General features: G+C 30.7%; 1 protein-coding gene across 1 annotated transcript in view; it reads left to right on the top strand.

Annotated features, from left to right (window-relative positions):
* Window positions 1-20,222, top strand: part of LOC126772737 (calexcitin-1) — a 47,944-nt gene extending 27,722 nt beyond the window's left edge. Inside the window, exons 3-7 of the mRNA XM_050493270.1 lie at window positions 9,920-9,988; window positions 11,328-11,380; window positions 13,062-13,181; window positions 19,149-19,361; window positions 19,516-20,222. Coding sequence (XP_050349227.1) covers window positions 9,931-9,988; window positions 11,328-11,380; window positions 13,062-13,181; window positions 19,149-19,361; window positions 19,516-19,626 — 555 coding nt within the window. The 5' untranslated portion in view covers window positions 9,920-9,930 and the 3' untranslated portion in view covers window positions 19,627-20,222. The remainder of the gene's footprint in view (window positions 1-9,919; window positions 9,989-11,327; window positions 11,381-13,061; window positions 13,182-19,148; window positions 19,362-19,515) is intronic.
* Window positions 20,223-23,839: the final 3,617 nt, after the last annotated feature.

Below are 23,839 nucleotides of genomic sequence, written 5' to 3'. Positions count from 1 at the left end.
AAATGAAAACATAAATCTCCTTTAATTAGTTTAATCATATGATACTCGTATCCACTAGCCCATAAAGCCGTGGGGACTGACTTAACGCGACAGAATAATTAGGTTCCATACTTCATACCTATGTTTATAGACTTTATTAACCAACCCTTATAGTTATATCTATAATTTAATCCCCTTTTATCAGCAATTAACAAAAAACAATATTAAAGTAAGTTTGATGTTATTTTAGGCGTCTTATCATTTGACACAGATGACACATTCGAATTATTCAAGTTACATTTTTATATTTCGAACAAAACTTTTTGTTTTTTTTTTTACTATAATAGTATTTATCTTAACGAAGTTATGACAACTGACAGCCTAACAAAAAATTATTCAATGGAAATATTAACGCGATATTAACTACAATAATTTACTTAAAGTATATATGCGATCATCAAGTCTGGTTTCAACATTTTGCAATAAAATCCAGCATCGAGGTTCAAATTTGTTTTTGCTGAAAAGCTTTCCATATTACAGTTAACAACAAAATACTATCTTATGTATAAAGACAGATAATGCCAAGACAACGTCCGCCATGTTAGGCTAGTCACATATATATAGGGCCCATCCTGCTCGGCGGAGACGACGACGGCGTCGTCTCAGCCCTCCCATAGCCCAGACGCCCGGGGCTTAAAAGATAGGGTCCGTAACCCTGGGGCCGTGAATGCGTGAGGTGGGATGGCCTCACGTGTCCTATTTCAGACGGCCCTGTGGAGGACGGCAGCCGTGATGGCCTCGCGCTGCCGTACACACTAGCGAGGAGTGCGGGGGGCCGAGATTCGCCCCCTGATGAGAGCTCCGCCGAGCCACGAGTGGAGCAAAGCACGGGAGAGGCCGCGGATGCGTTATATCAACACGATCCCGCAGCCTCTCCGATCCGTGCTGAGGACGGCCATCGCAGTGGTTTTAGTGGGTAAGAATCCCACATAACCCGGTTCCACCCCCATAGGACCCGGGTACCTTTCTGAAGGTTTCCACTGCGAGAAAAAAAAAGACATATATTTATATATATACATAATATTATATATAGCACAATTAACAGCTAGACGGTATTAAACCGTATTTACCTACTTTCAATCAAATTGAAGCAACTATAATCGATACAATAAAAGCGTGCTTTTAACTCTTGCTGAATCATATATTTTTTAAGTTTCTACACTAACACGCGCTTATATATAAATACATAAGCGTTCATTTTAATAAGCTTATGGCTTACCGGCAGAGAAAGCTTTTAGTACTAAGCCCGCTTTTTGTAAAATGTATATTTTGTGTTGTGCAATGAAGTATTAAGTAAATAAAAACCTTACTCCAAAGAGTTCGTAAAGCTGAATATTGGGAAATTTATATTTCGTCGTCAACTTCTTGACGTACACGGATGTGTGGACATCTGCGATTACAATAGCAACTTCTTTCATTTTTGTCCCATATTTTGCCGATTTTGAAGTACCAACCTGCGATTGACCGTCGGCTGGGCTGATCTACTTTTGCTAACTCAGTGGTACAAGTTGCTTGCTTATTTTTTAATTATAATGTCATGTTCATCCGTGTTGAAGGCATATTATTTTTTCAGCATTTTGTATTTGTGCGTAAAAGTTATTTTTTTATGAAATACTACAACTATACAACACTATACAAATATAAGGTGTATCCTTATTTCTTACCATAGTGCGTGACATATGTCACTGGCTTTAGATAAATGTTTTTTTTACATGTATTGTTTTTATGCATATTGTCATAATAATGTTGAAAGTGTCATTTTATAGGTTTTATTTGAAATAAGAAATGATTTTTTGTCTGTAATAATACATAAATTATACGACAAAGTTACAGCTTAAAACTAATCGAAAATGTTTTTTTTTCTTTCCTATTTAAAGTAACTAACTACTAGTTGGTCCTTGCGAAAAGCGCGCTCTGAATTTCAAATTATTTTTGAAATTCAAACTTCATTTTTATACCATAGAGCTGAATTTTTTATTTAAATCCTGTTCAAAGCCTCCAATTCATAATTCCGAAGCTCTTTATTATTTTAAGCGGCGTAAAGTGAATTTTTACAGCATACTTGAGCTTACTTAAAATATTTTCAACATGTGAAAAATATGAATTATGAAATTCGAATTAAACTTCAACGAGGAAAAGTAACTTTTTTGTAGATCATATAAAATAATTTAAAGGTGACCTAATAATTAACCTTAAAAATCTTATAAGTTCCATTTGTTATGTGATGCTAACATTTCGCGTGTTATATTATCGTAAAAAGAATCAGAATTTTACGAATCGAAAACTCCACTTATGTTACTTACTCTTTTACATATTAATGATAGCTCGTATTGAGCTCACGCAACGTAAAATCAAATATTTGGACGCGGAAAATGCAGACATACTTTTGATATTCGAATTAATTTGATTCATTACGGATTGTTTAATCTGTTTAGCCGAAAGGGTTTTGTTTGTTTCATTCGTTTGATTTCTGACTTCCATGCTTTGTATTTACTTAAGCATTTTAAATTTCCAAGCGTTATGAATAATTTAAATATAATGGAATTAACTTCAATTTATGTAATGATGATAATCTTTTGTTATCATTTTTATACAGGTTATTCAAATCTCATCCATTTAAAGTAACACATTAAAAAAATGTTTAAGTAATATAATTCATAAGTGAAATAAATAATATAATGTATATTCTATTTTCTTATAAAATATAAATATTATTAAAATTATTATAAAAGTAAATTACATTGTTAAATGAGAATCATGATGATTTTTATCGTGATATTGTATTTAATCCGTGAATAATATCTTTATTATCTATTAAATTAAAATTATCAATTAAAATTAATATGAAAATAAAAAATAATAAATTTATTTTATCTATTATCGAAATACAAATCTACCCTATTTTATATTCAATATTTTACATATTATAACAATATTAATTTAATAAAATGTTTTCTAATCTTTAATTGAATTGCTTTTCTTGTAAACTTAATATCTGGATCAGCGATATGACATAGAAAAGGTTATGTTTTGTTATTATATACAGTTTTTAATCAAGAATCGCTTGCATGTGACATGCGAGAGAAAAAACTTGATCCTTCACGCAGATTGGTCGTCGACAATTTGTGAAATTTTATTAAATATTAATTTCAAAAAGATTTAATTTTGTTGCTATAAAATGAAATAAATAAATTGATCTAAAACAATTTACATTAAATATCTATATATCAGCCCCAACGTTCATTGAAGTCTAGAATATAGGTTTTTAATGTTAATTAAATGTCAGGTACTTGTTCCGGGCGAACGATCACAAACCTTTTTTAAAATATCCCAGTAAGGAAAAATGTAAGGATATAAAGTCTTGTAAGGCTCTTGGGAAAATGCAGATTGAATACATTCTTTCCCTTCATAAGCTAATGCTTCTACTGTCATTATTACATATAAATTCGAATAAGAAGACAGCTTGAAGTAAGACTATTATTTTATTAAAAAAATAAATAGTTGTCATTTATATTTTCATAAATATCAAACAGAACTTCTCGTTGAAGAATAAGTTTTTATTTTGTAAATCATAAATCTTTATCTTAAAAAAATAAAATTTTAAAATTATTCTTTTTAATTATTGAATACGTAAATGATATATGTACGTAGCCAACAAATTTACAATGTAATATTTATGTATTGGGCTACATGATCATCTGGGCTACCTGATCACCAATAGACACGGGAAAAAATATAAATCATTTCTTACACCATCTAAGATGGTAAGTTCTTTGTGTCTATCATACACTGGCTCACTTGAAATAGAGCGATACGAAGTATTATTGTTTGACGGTAAAATTATTTATTAATAAAAGTCGTACTCATCCATACAAGTTTGCACAAAGCCTTGTAATAGGGTAACAAAAATTACTTTAGGCCGATGGAAGATTCAGTTTTTCAAAATTAGATAGCCAACCTGTTTCATATTATTGTTGATTATTTGATCAAAACCAAGATACAAGTCCCGGATACAATAAGTATTAGTAAAAAAAGTATTTATCACGTACTTCAGAGAAATCCTCCAAACAAATACCTTCCAACAATATCGGAAAACTTTACAAAACCCTTCAATTCATTTGTTTTCCGTGTTCCAGTGTTATTTATAGTTTTAACCCTTTTTATTACCAAGTCGTAACAAATAATGGTATTGTATACCATCCTGTGGGCCATTATACATAATTGTACATTGTTCGAAACAGGGAAAAGGACTATCCTCGAATATATGGTTTCTGTTGTTAAGATCATTTCACACTAATATACTAACAATTATTCAAATTTTGCTAGTTTTGTGACTTGAATTATTAACACAAAATAAGACAATTAATGCTATTCTGATTTTGAACCTGTAACTTTAGGTAAAAATGCACGAATATATAATATACATATATATCTATCCGTTGTAGATCTCTTGGACAATTTTAAAATGAAAATTTAATTACTGTATACGTTTTTGCTTTTCAATTGATAGCCCATCCTAGTTAATAATAAATAAATATATCTGTATGTCAATTTATTTTCAACAATTTACTTCACGATTGCTGATTTCGAGTTGGTTTTTTTAAATATTTCATAACAAAATTGAAGATCTATTTGTAACATTACAATTGTTACAATTTACATAAACTTTGGAAGAGACATTAGTAATAACATGTCACACGCTAAATATTGTAACAAAGTTATGACTTGTGCAACATATTCTTAACTCAAAACTTCACTTACTCACCATTCAAACTTTACCATAGAAATACGAAGCAGAGCTGTTTGAGCTTAAAATATCTTCTAGATATGAAACACAGGTCCAAATTACTTTGCACTTGCCACTATTATAACTATGCGTGGTTGACTAATCTCTCTTGGGAGTTTTCACCACGGCTTAAAAATAAAATCAAGTTTTGCAAAGGTGTGGCGTATATACTAGTTGTGTTTGAAATAAAGTATAATAATGTTATAATACAACTAGTATAAATTAAAACAGTAGTCTTCCGTAACGATAGTTAAATGTTCACTGCATAGTCTGATCTCTCAACAATATGACGTCATAATGCTATGTAAAGTCAATCAAGCTTGGACAGGGCTAATTCTGACGGTTTAGTTTGGCTTAAAAGCCTATAAGCCGGCCGCGTCAGGTGTTCATAATAGCAATAGCCCCAGTAAATTGCTTTCGGTTTTAGATACCACTCCTTTGATCAACTTAAGCCCATAATCGACTAGCAAACAATGACACAAGCCATAAATTACGTAATAACATTAGTTGGTAGCTCCGTAATGTTTTATCGAAATAATAACTACTGTGGAATGGACACAATTTAGCCGGTTTATAAATTAGTATTTGATAGCAGTTTCTATGACAATAATTTATGTTTGTAATTCCTCTTCTGTGCTGCGGTGCAGGAAACTATAAATTTTGAGAAGTGTTTCTGTGGCTCTAAGATATATTACTAGTATGACCACCTCTTTCGGGCACAGTGGACATTCAACAGAGAATAGCCAACTGTACCGGAGATATCATAGCGCTTCAGTGTGTGCATCAAACACAAATGCACTCTATATTCCCTCATTCTCATAATTCAATGGAAATACAGTACGACACGACCAAAGTGAGTTCAGGTGAAGAACAACGGATTTATGTAATTTCCGAGTACACACAGATTTACGGGAGTGAAACATTGAAACTTCTAAACTTCTACTGATTTGCTATTTCTCAGTAGAAAGTAGTAGGGATTATCCGAAATCAGTTTGTAGTATGCCACGTATAAAAACATACTCGCCAAATTTAAATTGGTGTTCCTTTCAGGAAAAGAGTGTCTCTTTATCAGGTCGTACATTCGCCCCTTTACAACCTCTTGGGATTTAATTTCTATGGGATTCTTTTTCAGGTAACACATATAATATATACAATACGAATAACATATAGGTATACGATTATATAGGCAAGAATATTATACATTTTGAAAGTGAAGGTAAACATTTATTATTTTGTTAATCATATTATGTCGTGTTAAATTAATTAATGTGAGAAAACTGCCTTAAAAGAAGGGAAAAAACACTCAAAACTTTCTTATATTAATACAAAGTTATACGCCATTATTATGTTCTTAGAATATCCTGAACATTTTGCATATCATCATATTGCACTTATTCCTGAACGGTGTAATTAAAATATATTTGGGTCACGTAGTGCGTTCACTCTTGTAGCAGCGTGTCCAGAATTGAACGGGGGCTTTATTAAAAACATCAATCATTCGGAACGCACAAACGCTAGTGAAAAAAGTCACTAATGCTTATTATTACCTCCAAGCAGGAATGTTCGGTTTTATTTTCGATAATTTGTTGAAAGTATTTTCTATAATTAAACCGTATAAAATGCATTATCAATTAATTTAATTAGGTGTTAATAATAAAAATAATTTGAAAAGAACTTGTTCGTTTTGAATGAACTTAAATAATATTGGATATCCAGCTTTCCTCGGTAAGACGTAAATGCATCATGAGGTGAAATCGCTAATGACTTCAGTCTAAACACGTAATAAAAATACCTACATATGTAATACAGATACAATATAATATTGGTAATGTATGGAAGGTGATGCCAATTACCTACCAATAAAAATGTTGTGTACTGTATTTGTCCTTAATATTTTATAATGTTAGTGTAACTTCAGATACAATGGACATTGCGTCTTAGTTCCCTAGGTTGCAAGTGAATTGACGAATTAGGAAATGGTTTATAATAAGATATACATACATATTTTTAAAACGATTATAAAGCAGTTTTTGTAAATACAATTCACCATTTAAACCTTGTTATTTGTATATAATTTCAAATATAAAACAATGTATTTGAATGAACTCATAAAAAAGAGGGATTCTTGGGCCCGATGTTAGTAGCATAATAAAGTTATAAGTTCCCCAAGTAATAAGAATATTCATTGTTTTATTAATGGCAAACCTTTATAAGTAAATTTTACCCTAGCCTTATAAATTTCCAAGCATATTTTGTAAAGAATTAAGTTCTATAAAGATGCTTATCAAATTTAATTAAAGTCCCGGTATCTGATACCTATTTTAGCTTGTATTTTATGTAATTATAATTTATCTCCATCGAACAGACTCTTTTGAAAACATTTACTATATATTGTATAATTTTGGGGTGATATTATTTTTGTACACTTGAGAAGAAGATTTGGGGTGTATTCCCCCACACCACACACGTACATGTACAGACAATATAAATTTTAATTACAAATTGAGCTCAAGATAAACTCATAGTCCACTACATTTGCTTACTGGGGCTTCAACGAGCAATCATATCCAAGATTCACATATTCTAATAACTGGCACATTTCATCTCTATCAGTTTTTATACCATAAGTAAAAAAAAACATAATTTTGCAATGTAGATTCTACCATAGAATAAGCAAGGTAACATAAAAGATTTCGTTTTCATTTTTTATGAAAGTTATTTGTTTTTTATTACTTTATTTACAGAAAGTTGATGTTACAACCTGAAAATATTCTAAATAAATAAACTAACAAAAATGATCTATTAGGTGTGTTTTTTATCACAGCGGTGTTCATTATTCCCAATTATATTTTAATTAGATTTTGCAGACCTCGCGAGTTGCGGCTGACGTACTAATTATTGCAACTTATCAAGTGTTACTCTAATAACATTATTTACTAATTACGTTATGCGGTTACGAAGAACATGTACAAAGTTATTAGATTTAACTCCAAAATGTTGCTAATTCGAAAATTATTTGGACAACACGATGGAAACTTAATTAGAATTTGAAACAGGTATTATATATTCATATACTTTTGTCGAACATTAGGGATATTAGTTGAAGGTTATATGGTTTTAAACAGTAATACTGTAGTAAATACTGATCAATTGTTTTTGCCGTTCTTATTCTGTAGTATTAATGTGAACTTGTAGTAATTTTACGTGTAAAATGACATAAAAAAAACACGTCAAAAAAATAACACCACCAGGCAAATGGGAGATTGACTTCTCAATACAGCATCAGCGCATCAAACACCCAGATTATGTTTATAAAACTCTGGTGCTGATGGTATTAATGCCAAGGAACCAGTGTCAATACGATCTAATAAGATCGCTACCAAAACTATGTAATTTATTAACAACTGAAAGAATTTGGTTGGAGGAGGAGTAATAGTAATATCAGTTATGTTTTTTATTATGAATTCTTCTTATGAATCTTAACCGATAACTGCATATTAATGAAGGGAAACATCGTGAGCACACTTGGATTTATCAGATGAAATTTCGTTCCATGTATACAAACCGCAGTGGGGTGTCATAAAGCACACTGCTTCACTGCGGTTTGAGACCAATCATTTCCAGCACAAGATACTTAAGCAATTCGCCATAAACGGGCTGTTATTTGTTTTTTTTTACGAGGACGGTGTCAAATTCACAAATTTCTTTGTACGTAACTGGTTGTTCTGTACTTTAACGAAAATAAAATATTTTTACGCCAATATATTATGGCAGTTATTTTTAAAGAAACGTAATCGATATTATAAAAAATGTATCTTGTAAAAACTTAAGTCTTCGTGGCTTTATTTTTTTTGCTATTTTCCTTCGGGCGCACCCGATCGTTCTACGATAATTTTTCCAAGTACAATTTTCCAATACTGGTGACATTGTATTGAAAAAATACTAATTAAGAAAAAGGCATCATTGTTTTACATTTTCTTCTAATTGAATGTTTTAAAAACTCCTATTTATTCCTGTCTTAATTATTTTTAGTAATTTAACCTTAAATAAAAAACTAATATATCTCTTTGCGATTAATATAGATAAGATAGATTTCGAACGATCAATATGAAAGTTGGTACAAATATAATATATGTATTTTTCATGGAAAACGTGATTAAATTATTCAATGTTTGCGCTGCAGGATTTCATCTTCTATACCGTTCAACCGATCGCTTCGACAATTGATATGGGCTCCATCTACTGGGTTTTGTAATATATAATGGAGCAAGTAGTTAAAGTTTCTAGTAACCTTAAACGAAGCGAGAAATATATTAAGGGTTAGATTAAATTTACGTTAGGCCTTTATTGATAAATACTTCGTTGAATTCGTTTAAACTATCGATTTTCTTTCTTGTATATAACCGAATAAGCCAATTTATAAAAAAAATCTCAATTTTAAATACTTTCAACAAAATAAATTATATTAAAATGAACATATTTTCCATTTATGAATAAGTAATAATAATAATAAAATTATATCCCCTACGCAGTCAACCCCAGATAATGATTAAATGCATAGTGTATTAAGCCGTTGATATTGTTTGTATTATCTAATACCAGAACACCACATCCCCAATCTTCATAAGGAACATAGCATTACTTATTTTCTACTCTATAATCCCTGTACCTAAAGACTGTTTGTACTCGCACAAATTGGTGTAGACGCTAGACCTTGACAAACAAGAGAGAAACAAAAAGACCCCAACTACAGAAAGACTTTTGCTTCAATTAAATGCCAACACCCTTTTAGTTACAACATGACTTACAAGAGATTATTTGAAGGAATACATATTTTTTTGTAATTTAAGAATTCATATAAAAACGTATAAGGTTATAAAAAAATATCATGAAATTTTCGTTTTACTTGAGATCTTTTCGACGATGTAACAAATTGTTCAAAGTATACGCAGTTTCGCTTTAATGCACGACAAATATTACGATCAAGTCTGCCTAAGAAGTTCAAAGAAAGGATAAAACATTGTGCCATTATAATACAATTTTTTCCGTATAGAAATGCAAATTTATCTAATTGTGTCTTTTTTATTGTTACAGATAAAATAAATATGTCTATCTCCGCATTTAGACGAAAGAAGCTGCTGTATGTCTTCAATGTATTCTTTGGTAAGAATTTTATAAAAGTTTTTTTATGCCATGGCTCATTGGCTTGAAGACGAGAATCTTAACCGATGCCGAGTTCAAACCCGAGAAAACTGTACTGAATTTTCATGTGCTTGCTCTTTATGATTCATCTCGTGCTCAGCGGTTAACAAGACATCGTGACGAGACCTGCATTTGGTATACGAAAGTTAGCCACGTGTACCCATAGAAGCAGCGTGATTTAGCAGTGGTAATTTAACAAGCTGTTACTTTTACTTCCTTTAAGGCTAATGTAGCATAACATATTATGTATTTAACTGTTGAAGAATAGTAATTATTTCTATGTCTTTCTGGTTCTTCCCGATATTTTTTTTTTTTTATAGAATAGGAAGGCGGACGAGCATATGGGCCACCTGATGGTAAGTGGTCACCAACGCTCTTAGACATTGGCATTGTAAGAAATGTCAACCATCGCTTACATATCCAATGCGCCACCAACATTGGGAACTAAGATTTTATGTCCCTTGTGCCTGTAATTACACTGACTCACTCACCCTTCAAACCGGAATATATCAAATATCTTGCCAGATCAATATATCTACATTTAGAACCAGTAATAGCTTTAAATTCAATATAATTTTCTGTAATAACGATTCGAAAGCGCTTATAAGTAATTTGAATAAATAGATAAAATAATATATATCGGAATATATGGAATGAAGAAAATGAAGTAATATATATTTTAAAATAATTTTTTTTTCAGTAAACTTACTATCCTTTCAGAATAAGTTAGTTAAAGTGAAATAACAATATATATAAATATTTATGGATCATATCATAAAATTTTACATTTGAAAATTATATTTTTAAAAAGTAACGCTTATTTTAAGTAAAGATCATATTTCATCATAGTTTTAAGCATATGGCCCTACTTATAAACGTTGTTTAACGGGGCCTTGGTTAAACTCTGATTACTTTCTTTGTGACGTCATTGACCTGAGATTCGAAAGAAGAAGATACAGCATTGTTTGTTTGACGGGCGTGGTTGGTAGATACTTGCTTTTCTGGCTGAAGATTGTGGGTTCGATTCCCACTCAGGACAGACATTTGTGTGCATGAACATGTCTGTTTATCCAAAGTCTGGGTGTAATTAATATATGTGTTATTGTAAGTATATTTTTACAAAGGAAACGTAGTATAAGTAGTATATCAGTTGTCTGGTTTCCATAGTACGAGCTTTGCTTAGTTTGGGATCAGATGGCCATGTGTGAATAATGAACCAGGATGTACCAGGATATTATGTTTAACTAATCACCCATTAAATAACGGTGTCGATAGATTTTAAAAACGGTTTTCTTTTCAGATGTCAATCAAAGCGGTACCATTGAGAGGAAAGATTTCGAGCTAGCTATCGAGGTTGGTGTATTTATTAATTTATTGGTAATAAAAATAAGTTTATTTTTATTTTATCGTTATTAAAACAATTTGCTTAGGTGATCCCTCCGCCTAAATTGAATAATGAAAAAAAAAAGAAAGCTTTCTTTATTTAAATATTTGAACATGCTATACACTATTTGACGTTTGAATAACTCATTTACTAGAAAAGTTGGTTAGAGGGTAATATATGATATAATGTCCACCAAACCGAATGTCTGCTAGACATTACGCGGATTATATTTTTTAGTCTCTCAAATTCACATTTCGAAGACGAAGTGACATTAATAGGGTGTATCATCCTCAGATTTAGCTTTCCAAGGAATTCCGAGGGAGTATGACATCACTAATTTTTTTTATTCCTTATTTTATGCCATGAATGATTTCGTGCCTAAAATAAACAATAACACTGATGGCTCCGAAATTTGTTCCTGTTACGTTATATCTGCAACCCAAGAAGGTAGAGGTGGCATTATTCATTAGATAATCCATCTGTTCGTGTGTCTTACTCACTTATATGTATAATCTTTTTTAATGGATTTTTCCCGGTAAAGTTATCCAATAGGACTTCTCTCACTTGATAATTAGTTTCAAAGTAGCTCAGATCGAAATTGCAGATTCTTTTAAAGCTGAAGAAGGAATTTTCAAGCTTAATTGATCAAATAGTTTTATCTTTTTGCAGTGATCAAAGAGCTTAAAATTCAATATAAAAGAATAAGGTTTTTTAATGGAAATATGGGTTATATTAAATTACGAATACAAGCTTAAGAAATTTAATTTGAGATTCCGTAGTAATTTCGTTATTATTGTTCTTCATTGTTAATAGAACTTCATATCTTTTAATAATGTTGTTACAGTTTTAAAATATCATGACAACTGTTGCTTCGTAACATTTTAAAATATATGAAACACTAATTAGGCAAGCAATAAAGCTTTTAGAAAGGACAGAATGTGAAATTTGCAAATGGGCCCATGAATTATTTTTAAAAGCCATCTAGTGATGTGTGGAGTAAATAAAAGGGATGAGTTGGTTAGTTTGTCATCCTAATACCTGCAGGAGTCCATTCCAATTATGAAATAAAAAGTGCAATCGTGTTCATAATAATCACGGTATATTCTTAATTATATTTTTGGCTATCATATTATTAAGCTGAATTTTATAATACTATACACACTATTACTAATACTATTACAAGTATGTTTTGTGTAAAGCGATTGTGTTCGTGTCATTATATGTCATGTATCTTTATTATATCATATTATATTTAAATATGATATTTAATACTTCATAGCTAAGACCATTCTGCCTCTTCTCAAATGATTTCAATAGATTAATTAACATTATAAAAAGAATACGTACCAATTATGGAACATTATTTTTTGTTACTTAGATTGTGAATTAAATAAGCACATTAAAATTAAAAATAGCTACTGGACAAATCTCGACCACGAGGAAAGAGGGAAATGGATAGATGAATGAAAAAATGTGTCGATTATAATTAAATAATTAAAGTTTGTTTACTTTATATATAATTTAAGAGAGTAAGTTCTATAATATATATATATATATATTGTACGACGTATCAAATTTTATAACAATCGCACAAAGTCATATTGAGTCCTGATTAATTTGTATTGTTAACCAAACAAATTTTGTTCTTAGAAAATCTGCAGCCTTCGAGGCTGGAAGCCCGGAGATGCGAAGAACACTGAGACCCACGAGATCATGATTAAGATCTGGGAAGGTCTGAGGAAGAGGGCTGACTCCAACAAGGATGGACAGGCAAGTATATTACATATACATACATAAGAATAAGAAATTTGACTACTAGTTTTATTATATTATTATTTTATTTTATTGATGAACGATTATTTATTTATGCTTTTTTTTAAATATAATAAATAACTCACATAATAAATAAAATTATTAATAAAGTTTTATTAATGGCAGTTTTATAGCATACTAAAGATAATATTGAAATGTGCAAATTGATATAATATCTGAAGGAAAATAATTTGCAATATATATGTATAAATGGAATGTATAGCGGCAAAACATTCATTCATTCGTTGTTACCTATATTATTTTTTGCGAGTTGTAAAATATTTGATTAGTTAAGTCTTAAAGTCCAACTCATCATTCTCGTGCATGTTAGACATATTTTTCATTTGTTTTTTTTTTTTGTATTTTTATGATTTTTTTTAACATATATATATATTAAAGTTATCAATGGATAACTTTGGATGGAACAATGGATAATGAAACTAATATAAGCATATTATAGTGGATAAAGCACATAGCATTCTCAGTGTCATTATCTTATCACTCTCAAGTGATAAGGGTGAGCTACAACAAAGTGAATACCTTAGATCGATTAACGAGGGGCATTTTAACACAATTGAAAATTAATTGAAAGTCTTTCAAGAAGGATTAATATTAATTTTATATCTTTATCTAATAATTATAGCTTGTCAGTTAATTTAAGGTATTTAGATGAAATACTTTAATGTAAAATGAATATTATACGGACATAAATGTACTGTTAATAAATAAACATGACTTTTAAAGTTTGTCTAATGTTTTTTTTTTTTAAAGAATAGGAAGGTGGACGAGCATATGGGCCACCTGATGGGAAGTGGTCACCGAACGCCCTTAGACATTGGCATTGTAAGAAATGTCAACCATCGCTTATACAGCCAATGCGCCACCAACCTTGGGAACTAAGATTTTATATCCCTTGTGCCTGTAATTACACTGGCTCACTCACCCTTCAAACCGGAACACAACAATAACAAGTACTGCTTGTGGAATATCTGATGAGTGGGTGGTACCTAAACAGACGAGCTTGCACAAAGCTCTACCACCAGTATATAATGTTATAGATTCATTGTTTTTTTTGGAAAGTAAATTCCATCCTTTGCCTTTATTGCGATTAAATATTTTTTATTGATTAAAAATATTTGAAAATCAGACGGTTTAACTATGAGATGTTATTGAGATACAAAAATATATTGTCCTAAAGAAATCTCGATTCTGTTCATATATTATTAATATATAGCTAAAATAAATCCCTAAAAACTACATCAAATACACTTATTTTCTTATATATGCAAAAGACCAAATACTATTACAATAATTTAATATATAAAATCAAATAAATAAAAATCTGTGGCTGCGGAAAAGAAGTCCAGCGTCGATTTATCACCGTAAGCTTGAGCCTGACTTTACTTAAATGTAAGTTATGAGGTTCTACGATTCTCTAAGGAGTAATATAATATTATGGATAGGTAATCTTATACTACTAAGAACATTTAAACACAATCATTAAATCTATAGTTCAGTAGCTATATCTTGATTAAAGTAATGGAATATGTTTAATAAGAACATTAAAATTAATAAATGTTAGTTATTTATTTGTCGAAAAAGATTTACACACAGACTTACAAAGAATTTTACATAATTGTTTGATGTTTAATTACAAATGTACATTTATAAATCGATATAAAGATGATGCACTATTTTTAACTATCACTTTCCTTTGTGGTTAATAAGCTCACCATCTCGATTACATCAGGTTCTCAATAGAAAAAAGTTCATTCAAGATACTATTAAAAATATATGTTCAAAGAATTATAAAATAACAGGAATACATAATGAAACAAACTATATAATAATGTAAAATAATTTATTAAATTTAATAGTATAAAATGTAGCAATAAAAAATCAATAAATAATAATAAACACTCACTCATACCACTTCCTAGCTGTACTTAATCCATGTATTTGCGATAAGACCAGACAATCGACAATAATGCAAGATTTTCACAGATACCCTCTTCGAAATTGTATTTTTCTATCATTTAATAATATCATGTATACATGCTGCTTTGCCACGCCGCTGGGCAATTGTTGTAGTAATATTATGTTCTCATTTTAGTGAATGTGTTTCTTGATGAGAATAAAGTTTATTTAACCCGAAAAAACCGAATCAAAATCGGTCCACTCGTTTAGGAGCAACGATGCCGCAGACGAACAGAAACATAGTTACACACGTATAACTTATAACACCCTTCATTTGGGGGTTAAACAAAATAATACAAAGCAAAGGTACAAGAAAATATCATTACCGAATCTCCTTATTATGTGTTATTTATTGTTTTTTTGTTAAAAACATTTTTCATTCTATTAATAATAATAATATTCCTACTTTGTTGCTTAGTTTAGTATAATATGCAATCAAGTAGTATGGCATTATTCAAAAAAAGCAATGTTGGATGGAATTTTGTTAGAACATTCCATCCAACATTCTCAAAGAGATTATTCAGTGCTTAATTTCTTAAAAACTGTACCTTCATCTCAAGCTTACTTAATGAAGCTTTTACTTAATGGATTAAGTATTCGTCATGTCCCTCACCTAGATCACATTCATTAGTCGAGTGACATTACAACAATTACTGAATGTAGGCTGTCACATTTCAGAGACTACATCTCGTCGGAATTTTCTTGTGCCCTTATAAAAACATTCGAGAAGTACAAGAACGAATTACTGCTTTTAGTTATAAATCACTAGCTACTCGTCCCGGCTTAACACATATAAAAATAGGATCTTGTATGTATATTTGTCCTTCAATGAGTTTAATTATTGAAGCACAAACATACAAAGAAAAAATCAAATAAAAAAAATATTTTTTTTTGTTCAGAACAACTCATCATATTTTCATTACAATCGGTTTCAATCAATGTTTTATAATAATAATAATGTCCTCCACACCGATTTCGGCCACGGCGGCCAATCTCAAGAAAGATTAGCCAACTACGCAGGAGATATTATAGTGCCTAAGTGTGTGCTCAAACACAGGTGCACTCTATTCCCTAACTCACATAATTCGATGGGACGGCAATTCGTTACAACCGGACAGTATTTAGACGCTGGACCAACGGCTTTATGTGCTTCCCGAGGCACGGGCGTGTACACACTTCCAACTTCCAGACTCCGGGCTCCTACTGAGAATTTTCTGACAGAAAAACCCAATAACTTTTTATTGGTCCGACCTGGGAATTGAACCCAGGACCTCCAGGTCTGCGGGCTTGCATCAAGCCACTAGACCAACGAGGCAGTCAATGTTTTAATTAAGTAATTGACGTATAAAGGACAAACTTAGAAACAGTCATTTTAAAATACCAATCTACATCTACAGTTTAGATCAAAGTTAGATGAACTAATTTAACTTTAATCCGGATGATCATTGGTTACTATACCTATGCTTTTACAACAGGATCCCAGCGTTAGCAAATTTCAGATATATAGTTTAGAAAAGTACCGATCACCTATTCAATATTCTTATTATAATATTCTTGAGTGAATGTGAAAGTAAAAAATAGCATTTACGAGATAAATAAAAAAGTAGTAGTTAACTTTATTTCTTATGTAATATAACCATTTATCTACTTTTATTATACCTTTGCGCGGAAAAGGTCTCCGATGATCTTTTATTCATCCAGACTTGACTACACTCAGTGGCATTTACAGATACCAAACATTGTAGATAATTGTATCCGTTATTTGGTTTTATCTTTGTAGATATTATTATTTGGATCGTTTTCTTTGTCCATTGTTCTTGAGAGAATTATATTTTTTGAGCCTTTCTAGGTAAAGGATATAATGCTGTATAAGCAAGTGTCTTTATGCTGCCACAACAACTCTACAAGGCAATTTGATTACGTCAGAGCTAAGTTTTTACGATTACATAAGAGAATATCGTTAAAGTCAACTGTATACTTTGTGCTTTTTAATATAACTTTATTAAATTATAGAACATAGCATATTTATATATTTCTTACAACTATCATTATAATTCTAATACTATAGCCGTCGTCAGCTATTCGTTATACGTTGGACCTGGCTTCTCCTAAGGTGCGCCAAAAGTTCTTAGCATTTAGCATCTATTCGGTTCCAATGACTTGCAGTTTCCAATACCTCGATTTTATTGCAACGTCGTATCGTTTGTAGTATCGTTAATTTTACTGTACTTAAATATAAGAAATTCCCTTTTTAATAAAATTTCTAATATTACTTTTCACCTCTCATGACCTCCTTTTGACTACCCCCAAAAACTGTTAAGTTAGGCAGGATCAAACATGCGACTTTCACTTTGATAGAAACGTAACAATCGTAAACGATTGCGCTATTGGCGCTATATTATATACAATATAATATCTAAAAAGAGCAATTATATTGAATATATCAATATAATTGTTCTTTTTTCAAACTTAAATTTTTAATGCTCATCAACCAACAGCCTTTATAAATAAATGTATAAAATGTGACCTTTGTTTTCTTCTATATCAGTCATGAATCTCTATGAAGGGACTCTCGACCTTTTATAAAGGCTGACGTTTTAATGCATGCCTTCGGGTCGAGTATTAGCATTTTTATGAAATAACCCTTATTTTTAGGCTAACCCTTTTTTTCTTGTGTTTGTTTGCGACATTGCTTCTTGTATACAAGGATTCAATTACGATATCAAACAGATGAGAGTAAACTTGGGACTTGTTTGTGTTTAATTTCAATACGAATTTTAACGTAATTTAACATTGGGGCTCCAACACATGGTTTTGCTGATAGTAGCGGTAGAAAAATCGTTTTATCCTATGTAATATAATAATATTTTTTATCACATGATAAACAAATTGTATTCAATCCTACTTTTATACAACTAATTAAAAGTATTACTTTTAAATGTCGTATATGTAGTATATTCTGTTGAAGTCTGATGTAATTATATTAAAATACTGATTTTTAACATAGTTCCCTAGTGGGAACACCATATAAATTTCATTCACTAGGTCGAAATTAGAGAATAATTGTTATTGTAAATGGAAGATAGTATATTATATATGCTTGTTTAGATCTTTTTTTGTACTCTATTTTTAATTTTTTATGCCAAACAAAAAAAATTAAAAGAAAATCGGTAGACAAACAAAGAAAAAGTCACTGTACTGTTTTGTCTTTGACTTTTATAGTAGTAGTCAAATTATTTATAGTTTTTTATGTTAATGCACTCGAATGATTGTCATCCTGACTACATCAATTTGGCACTTTCGAAAATTGGTTTTTCTCAGTATCATTTGGCATCTTCTATCCAATCTCATTCTCTGGGTACCTCAGAAAAAGAAATATTAATATTTTAAACAACTGATATGAAATCGATATCATTAATTGTTCATCACTTCGCACGCTATTTGGATCTTCTTTCTTTAAAGATCAGAAAATTAAATAGGATTTCATAAATCGTGACAAAGGTTTGACTTACAATAACAGTAATAGCCTGTTAATGTCCCACTGCTGGCCTAAGGCCTCTTCTTCTTTTTGAGGAGAAGGTTTGGAGCTTATTCCATCACGCTGCTTCAATGCGGATTGATAGAATACACATGTGGCAGAATTTCAATGAAATTGGACACATGCAGGTTTCCTCACGATGTTTTCCTTCACCGTCAAGCACGAGATGAATTATAAACACAAATTAAGCACATAAACATTCACTGGTGCTTGCCCGGGTTTCAACCCACGATCATCGGTTAAGATTCACGCGTTCTCACCACTAGGCCATCTCGGCATCTTTTAGGCATGACATGGATTCATGCATTGGCAAAAACTGGACTCATTATAATCCATCCTAATATATGAAGCAAAAATTTGGTTTGTTTGTTTGAAGTTTTCGATTTTTAATTCATATATTTTTGCCACAGGTATCTGTTGAAGAGTGGGTGTCTATGTGGAACGATTATGCTCAGAATCCCTCCGCTGCTTTGAAATGGCAGCAGCTGTACTGCAAGTTTATGTTCCAACTCGAGGATGCCAGTGCCGATGGCACTATCGATTGTGACGAGTTCACAACCGTTTGCTCCTCTTATGGCATTGATCCTCAAGAATGCAAGGTGGCCTTCGGTCAGATGGCTAAGGTAAGTAAGCGAAAGCTTGGAATGGGTTGTTTAATAAACCTCAACCATAGTTTCTTTAACATTATGAGTAAATATTTCTCCGTACATACCATTATACCATATTCTATTCCATTTTTTTTAATTCAACTAAACTCAATTTTATTTTAATTCACAGGGTAAGGCGAGCGTCTCCTGGGAGGAATTCCAGGAATTGTGGAAGGAGTACTTCTCTACCGAAGATCCAAATGCGGCTGGCAACTACATATTTGGAAGAACTAGCTTCTAAGTTCAGTCGCTATTGACAATGCCCAAAATTTAAAGGGCAAAGTACATTCCATCAACACGAGTTTTGACATCAAGGTTTAACACACGAAATGAAAAATCGTTGCGTTTCAATTTAACGCAAAACTCCTATCTAATTCTACGAGAAATCAAATTAATCGTGTGATAGACCTCACGTCAACGTTACATTAATCTAATTTTGGGTGTGTGTTCAAGATATAATAGTAATTTTGCCATTAATAGAATCATATGAATATTCGATTTCAATATTGAAGCTCAAAGTTTAGGAATTTTTGACTCTTAGAGTATATGCTATCAAATCTTTTCACTATCGACTTTCTTATTATAGCATATCTTGTAGTCATATCTAGATAAAATTAATCAAATCGTATTTTTAATTGTGTCTCAGAATTCTTGTTATCTAATATTTTGCCTTTAAATGTGTGTATTCAAAGTTTTCATTTTTTACGACTAACATGAAAGCACTGCCGTCTGCCGATACTTTTTCGTTTCACTAGTGTGAAACACCCTTACAATCTAGTCGTTCGAATTTTATTTATTTCATGTTTTATATTACTGTTGATATTGTTGTAACAAATACTTTGTTGTTATTTTCTTCGTTTTGTTTTAATTATTCAAACATTTAATATTGTTGCAACTTGATGATTTAATGTATACATATATATATTTTAATGAAATAAAGTTTATGTCATACTTACTTGTGTATTTTATTATTGATTTTTGCAACTATTTACAACATATTTTGTCTTTTGAGAAAATCTATTATTTAATATTGTTTAATAAAATCTTAATTTCTTAATTGAATTTATATATTTTTATTCATAAATAATTATTTACAAAACAAATATAAATTACACATAGTATATAACATTTCAGTAAAAAAAATTACAAATAGATCAAGAAGAAGAAATAATATATTTCATAACGATACTACAATAACCTGTAATTAAAATTTTAATAATGAACCTCATTTGTACCAAATTAACAAATAATTTTCTTTTATATTATATGACTTCTCTTTGTTATTAAATATAACTAAATAACTCTTTAATTGTAATAGTAATTACAGTATAATCAAATGGTATTTTCGCGTGCTGATAAAATAAAATGGTAACTTTAATAATTTAATACACTTATGCCTATATGTTGTGAAAACACGACTCCTCTTCTCGATTGGGAGAAAGAAACACAAACTAACCTCGAAATTAAAAAAAAAAACATCTGTATTCAATATATAGCTTACATAAACCAATGAAAAATGTTAAATAAACTAAATTAATAGAATATGAGTACTATGTGATTAAAATTTTTTAAAAGGCTTTTCATTCGTTATCAATTAAACTCTGAAAAAATACGTGCACGCCCAATTTCGCCTGACCCGCGCTGCCAAATCTTTTGGGCTTCGAATGGGATCTTGTTATATTGAGTAATATTTTATTAGTACTACCTACAAGAAGTAGAAAAATTTGTATGGTATCAATCGGACATAATCGGAAAATACTGCAATAAAAAAAACAAAACACGGAATTGGGGAAAATAATAACTTTTTATAAATTATCATAGCTGCTATTCAAAATATTAATTGTCTGCACAGTGCAAGTGAGATAGCTGTTATTAAACGGCGGCGAGACGGAGACAAAATATTTTAGAAAACAACTAGATACATTTAACTTGCAAATGGAGATAATCTGAACTGACTGCTATGATTTGCGGTTAAATTAATTTGTATTCCGCATATGTTCGACGCGTACTCGACCACATTTCATTTACAGCTTCAGCGAGACAGTTTGACGTGTGGCTGACTTACCTGGTCACATATGGAACCTACATACATATTAAGTCATGTTTAGCCATGTTAAGTTTGTTCCTTTTCAGTACCATGAGTGTTTTCTTTAAGTCTGTAAGAAGGTTTTTAGCAACTATCACATTTAATGGAATCATGGACGTAAAAGCCTTATGGCGATACTAAATCTAGTATTATGACGTCGTAAAACATATTTGTGATATATCACAACGTTGTGATACGTGTCTCTAGAAAGTCTGTAAAATTTTATTTCAAATATCTAAGTAATTTTAAATTAAAATTATCTATACAACACAGATATTAATTCGATACATAGAATTACATATTATTGTTTTAAAGTGAGTTAATTAAATGTTTTCTTTGGCGTAGTGATCAAGTGAGTGCAAAATTAACGGCAATTCCCGCTCATGGTACATATTTACTCTGGGTGTTTGTATCGTGCGTTTTATCGAAAATCTGACGCAAGGTTTCAAACTAATAGCTGATGACTGTGAGTAGTTGATTACTATTTATTAATTGCGAGTATATTTTTTAATCTGTCTGTGATTTAAATTGGTGGAATTGGTTAAACTTGTCAAAGGAAGAGTGATTTATACCCTATCTATTATACCCTTATGGTGGTGTCATGAGCTTATTCATCCTATATATATATATATATATATATATATAATATATATATATATATATATAGGATGCTTCTATAAGCATCCTATGTATGCATAGCACAGTCGAGTGTTCTCAACATAATAATTTTGAACTACGCTAATGACTATGACTACGACTCACGATAATTCAAATAACTGTCATAGCGTCTTATATCAATGTCAATACCGCCATTAGTCATACGCAAGTCACAACTAAGACTTTATTTTATTATTATTATTTATTATCTGACATTTTATACCAGTCCCGGCTTCGCACGGGCAGAATACTGGTCTACTGAAAAAACGTTTTTATCGTAATACAAACGACTATTGGTTTACGCGGCACGTCACGGCACGTAAAGCTTTCAATCGGCATCTTCAATATTTATCGTCAAAATTAGCCATTTTTTACAAAGCATTACCGAATTATACACTTAAGCTTCGTCGTTCCCTTGCTCCAAAATCTCATTCGGTTATAATGTTAACTGGAAATTTTTCTATATAATCAAGTTTTACTTGTTCTTGATATTTGTTTACAAAAAATAATATCAAAGAATAAATAAAAATAAATAAATCTAAAACATCAGTACAATATTGTCAAACCAATCAACAATAATCAACAATTTTTTAATAATGTGATCACTAAACACTTTTTGGGCTCTATCTATTATTTTTATATATGTTGTTGATTACCTATATGGGACCCAAATATGAAAATATTATAACCTACATATATTTAATCAAATACCATAGCCTCAACCCGGACCCAAAGAATTGCCCTAATTTGTCTTCTAAACACGTGAGGGCATTTTGTACACATTTACTAAATAAACATGGATGCAATCACACCGGATATTCTATATATTTGAAGACTAAGAAGGCTAATCTAATCTGTCATAAAAACTTGAAACACAGCATTTCAATTATTCACGCATCAAAATAATGAAGTGATTTCTTACAGAATAACACTGCCGACCAATAAATGTCGCATGAATTCTGCTGGATATGGAAATTATTTAAAAAAAAACTGATAGCTTGGCCACGAAGTATGTTCATTAATTTCATTGTTTTAATTTAATTTATACATCTCCCTTTGATAATAATTACATTTTGAAAAGACTAAGTGTACAGAGAATATTAAAACTATTTAAAAGGAAGCAAACCGTGTCGCTCGTATTAAAGGGACATAACTGTCTCCGTTAATGTTGAAAAACTTCTGTAAATACAATTTAGTATTATTATAGTTATAGATAGGATCTCTTACGTAGTACATGTAATGTTTTTTTTATAAAATGAAAGGCAAATTTGCAAATGGATCAGGGGATCATGTCAACGTCTCATTCTTCATTCTTCAAACTGGAACACAACCACACTAAGTAAAGCTATTTGCCGGTTGAATACGTGTTGAGTGGGTGGTACCTACCCATACGGGCTTGCACCAAGCCCTATCACCAAGTAACTAAATAAGTATAATAACAATTTACATTATTTGAATAGTTAACAAATTACAGAGTTCAAGTTAACGTATATAATATAATGTAAGTTATATTATATGTATAACTAGCAGATCGCCCGTGACTTCGCGCGTTTCATAATCGATAATCCAGTTAAACAGGATAAAAAGGCCAAAATATGTTGATTAAATTATAATTCAGCTATGATAATACATGAAGAAGTAACACATATTCACAACGAACACATACTTTCGTATTTATGAAATTAGTGCGATTATTATTATTCCAGTAATT

The sequence above is a fragment of the Nymphalis io genome, chromosome 13 (genome assembly GCF_905147045.1).
Source record: "Nymphalis io chromosome 13, ilAglIoxx1.1, whole genome shotgun sequence".
NCBI lineage: Eukaryota > Metazoa > Arthropoda > Insecta > Lepidoptera > Nymphalidae > Nymphalis > Nymphalis io.
The sequence above is the reverse complement of the archived record's forward strand: the minus strand, read 5'-3'. Positions and strand labels throughout refer to the sequence as shown.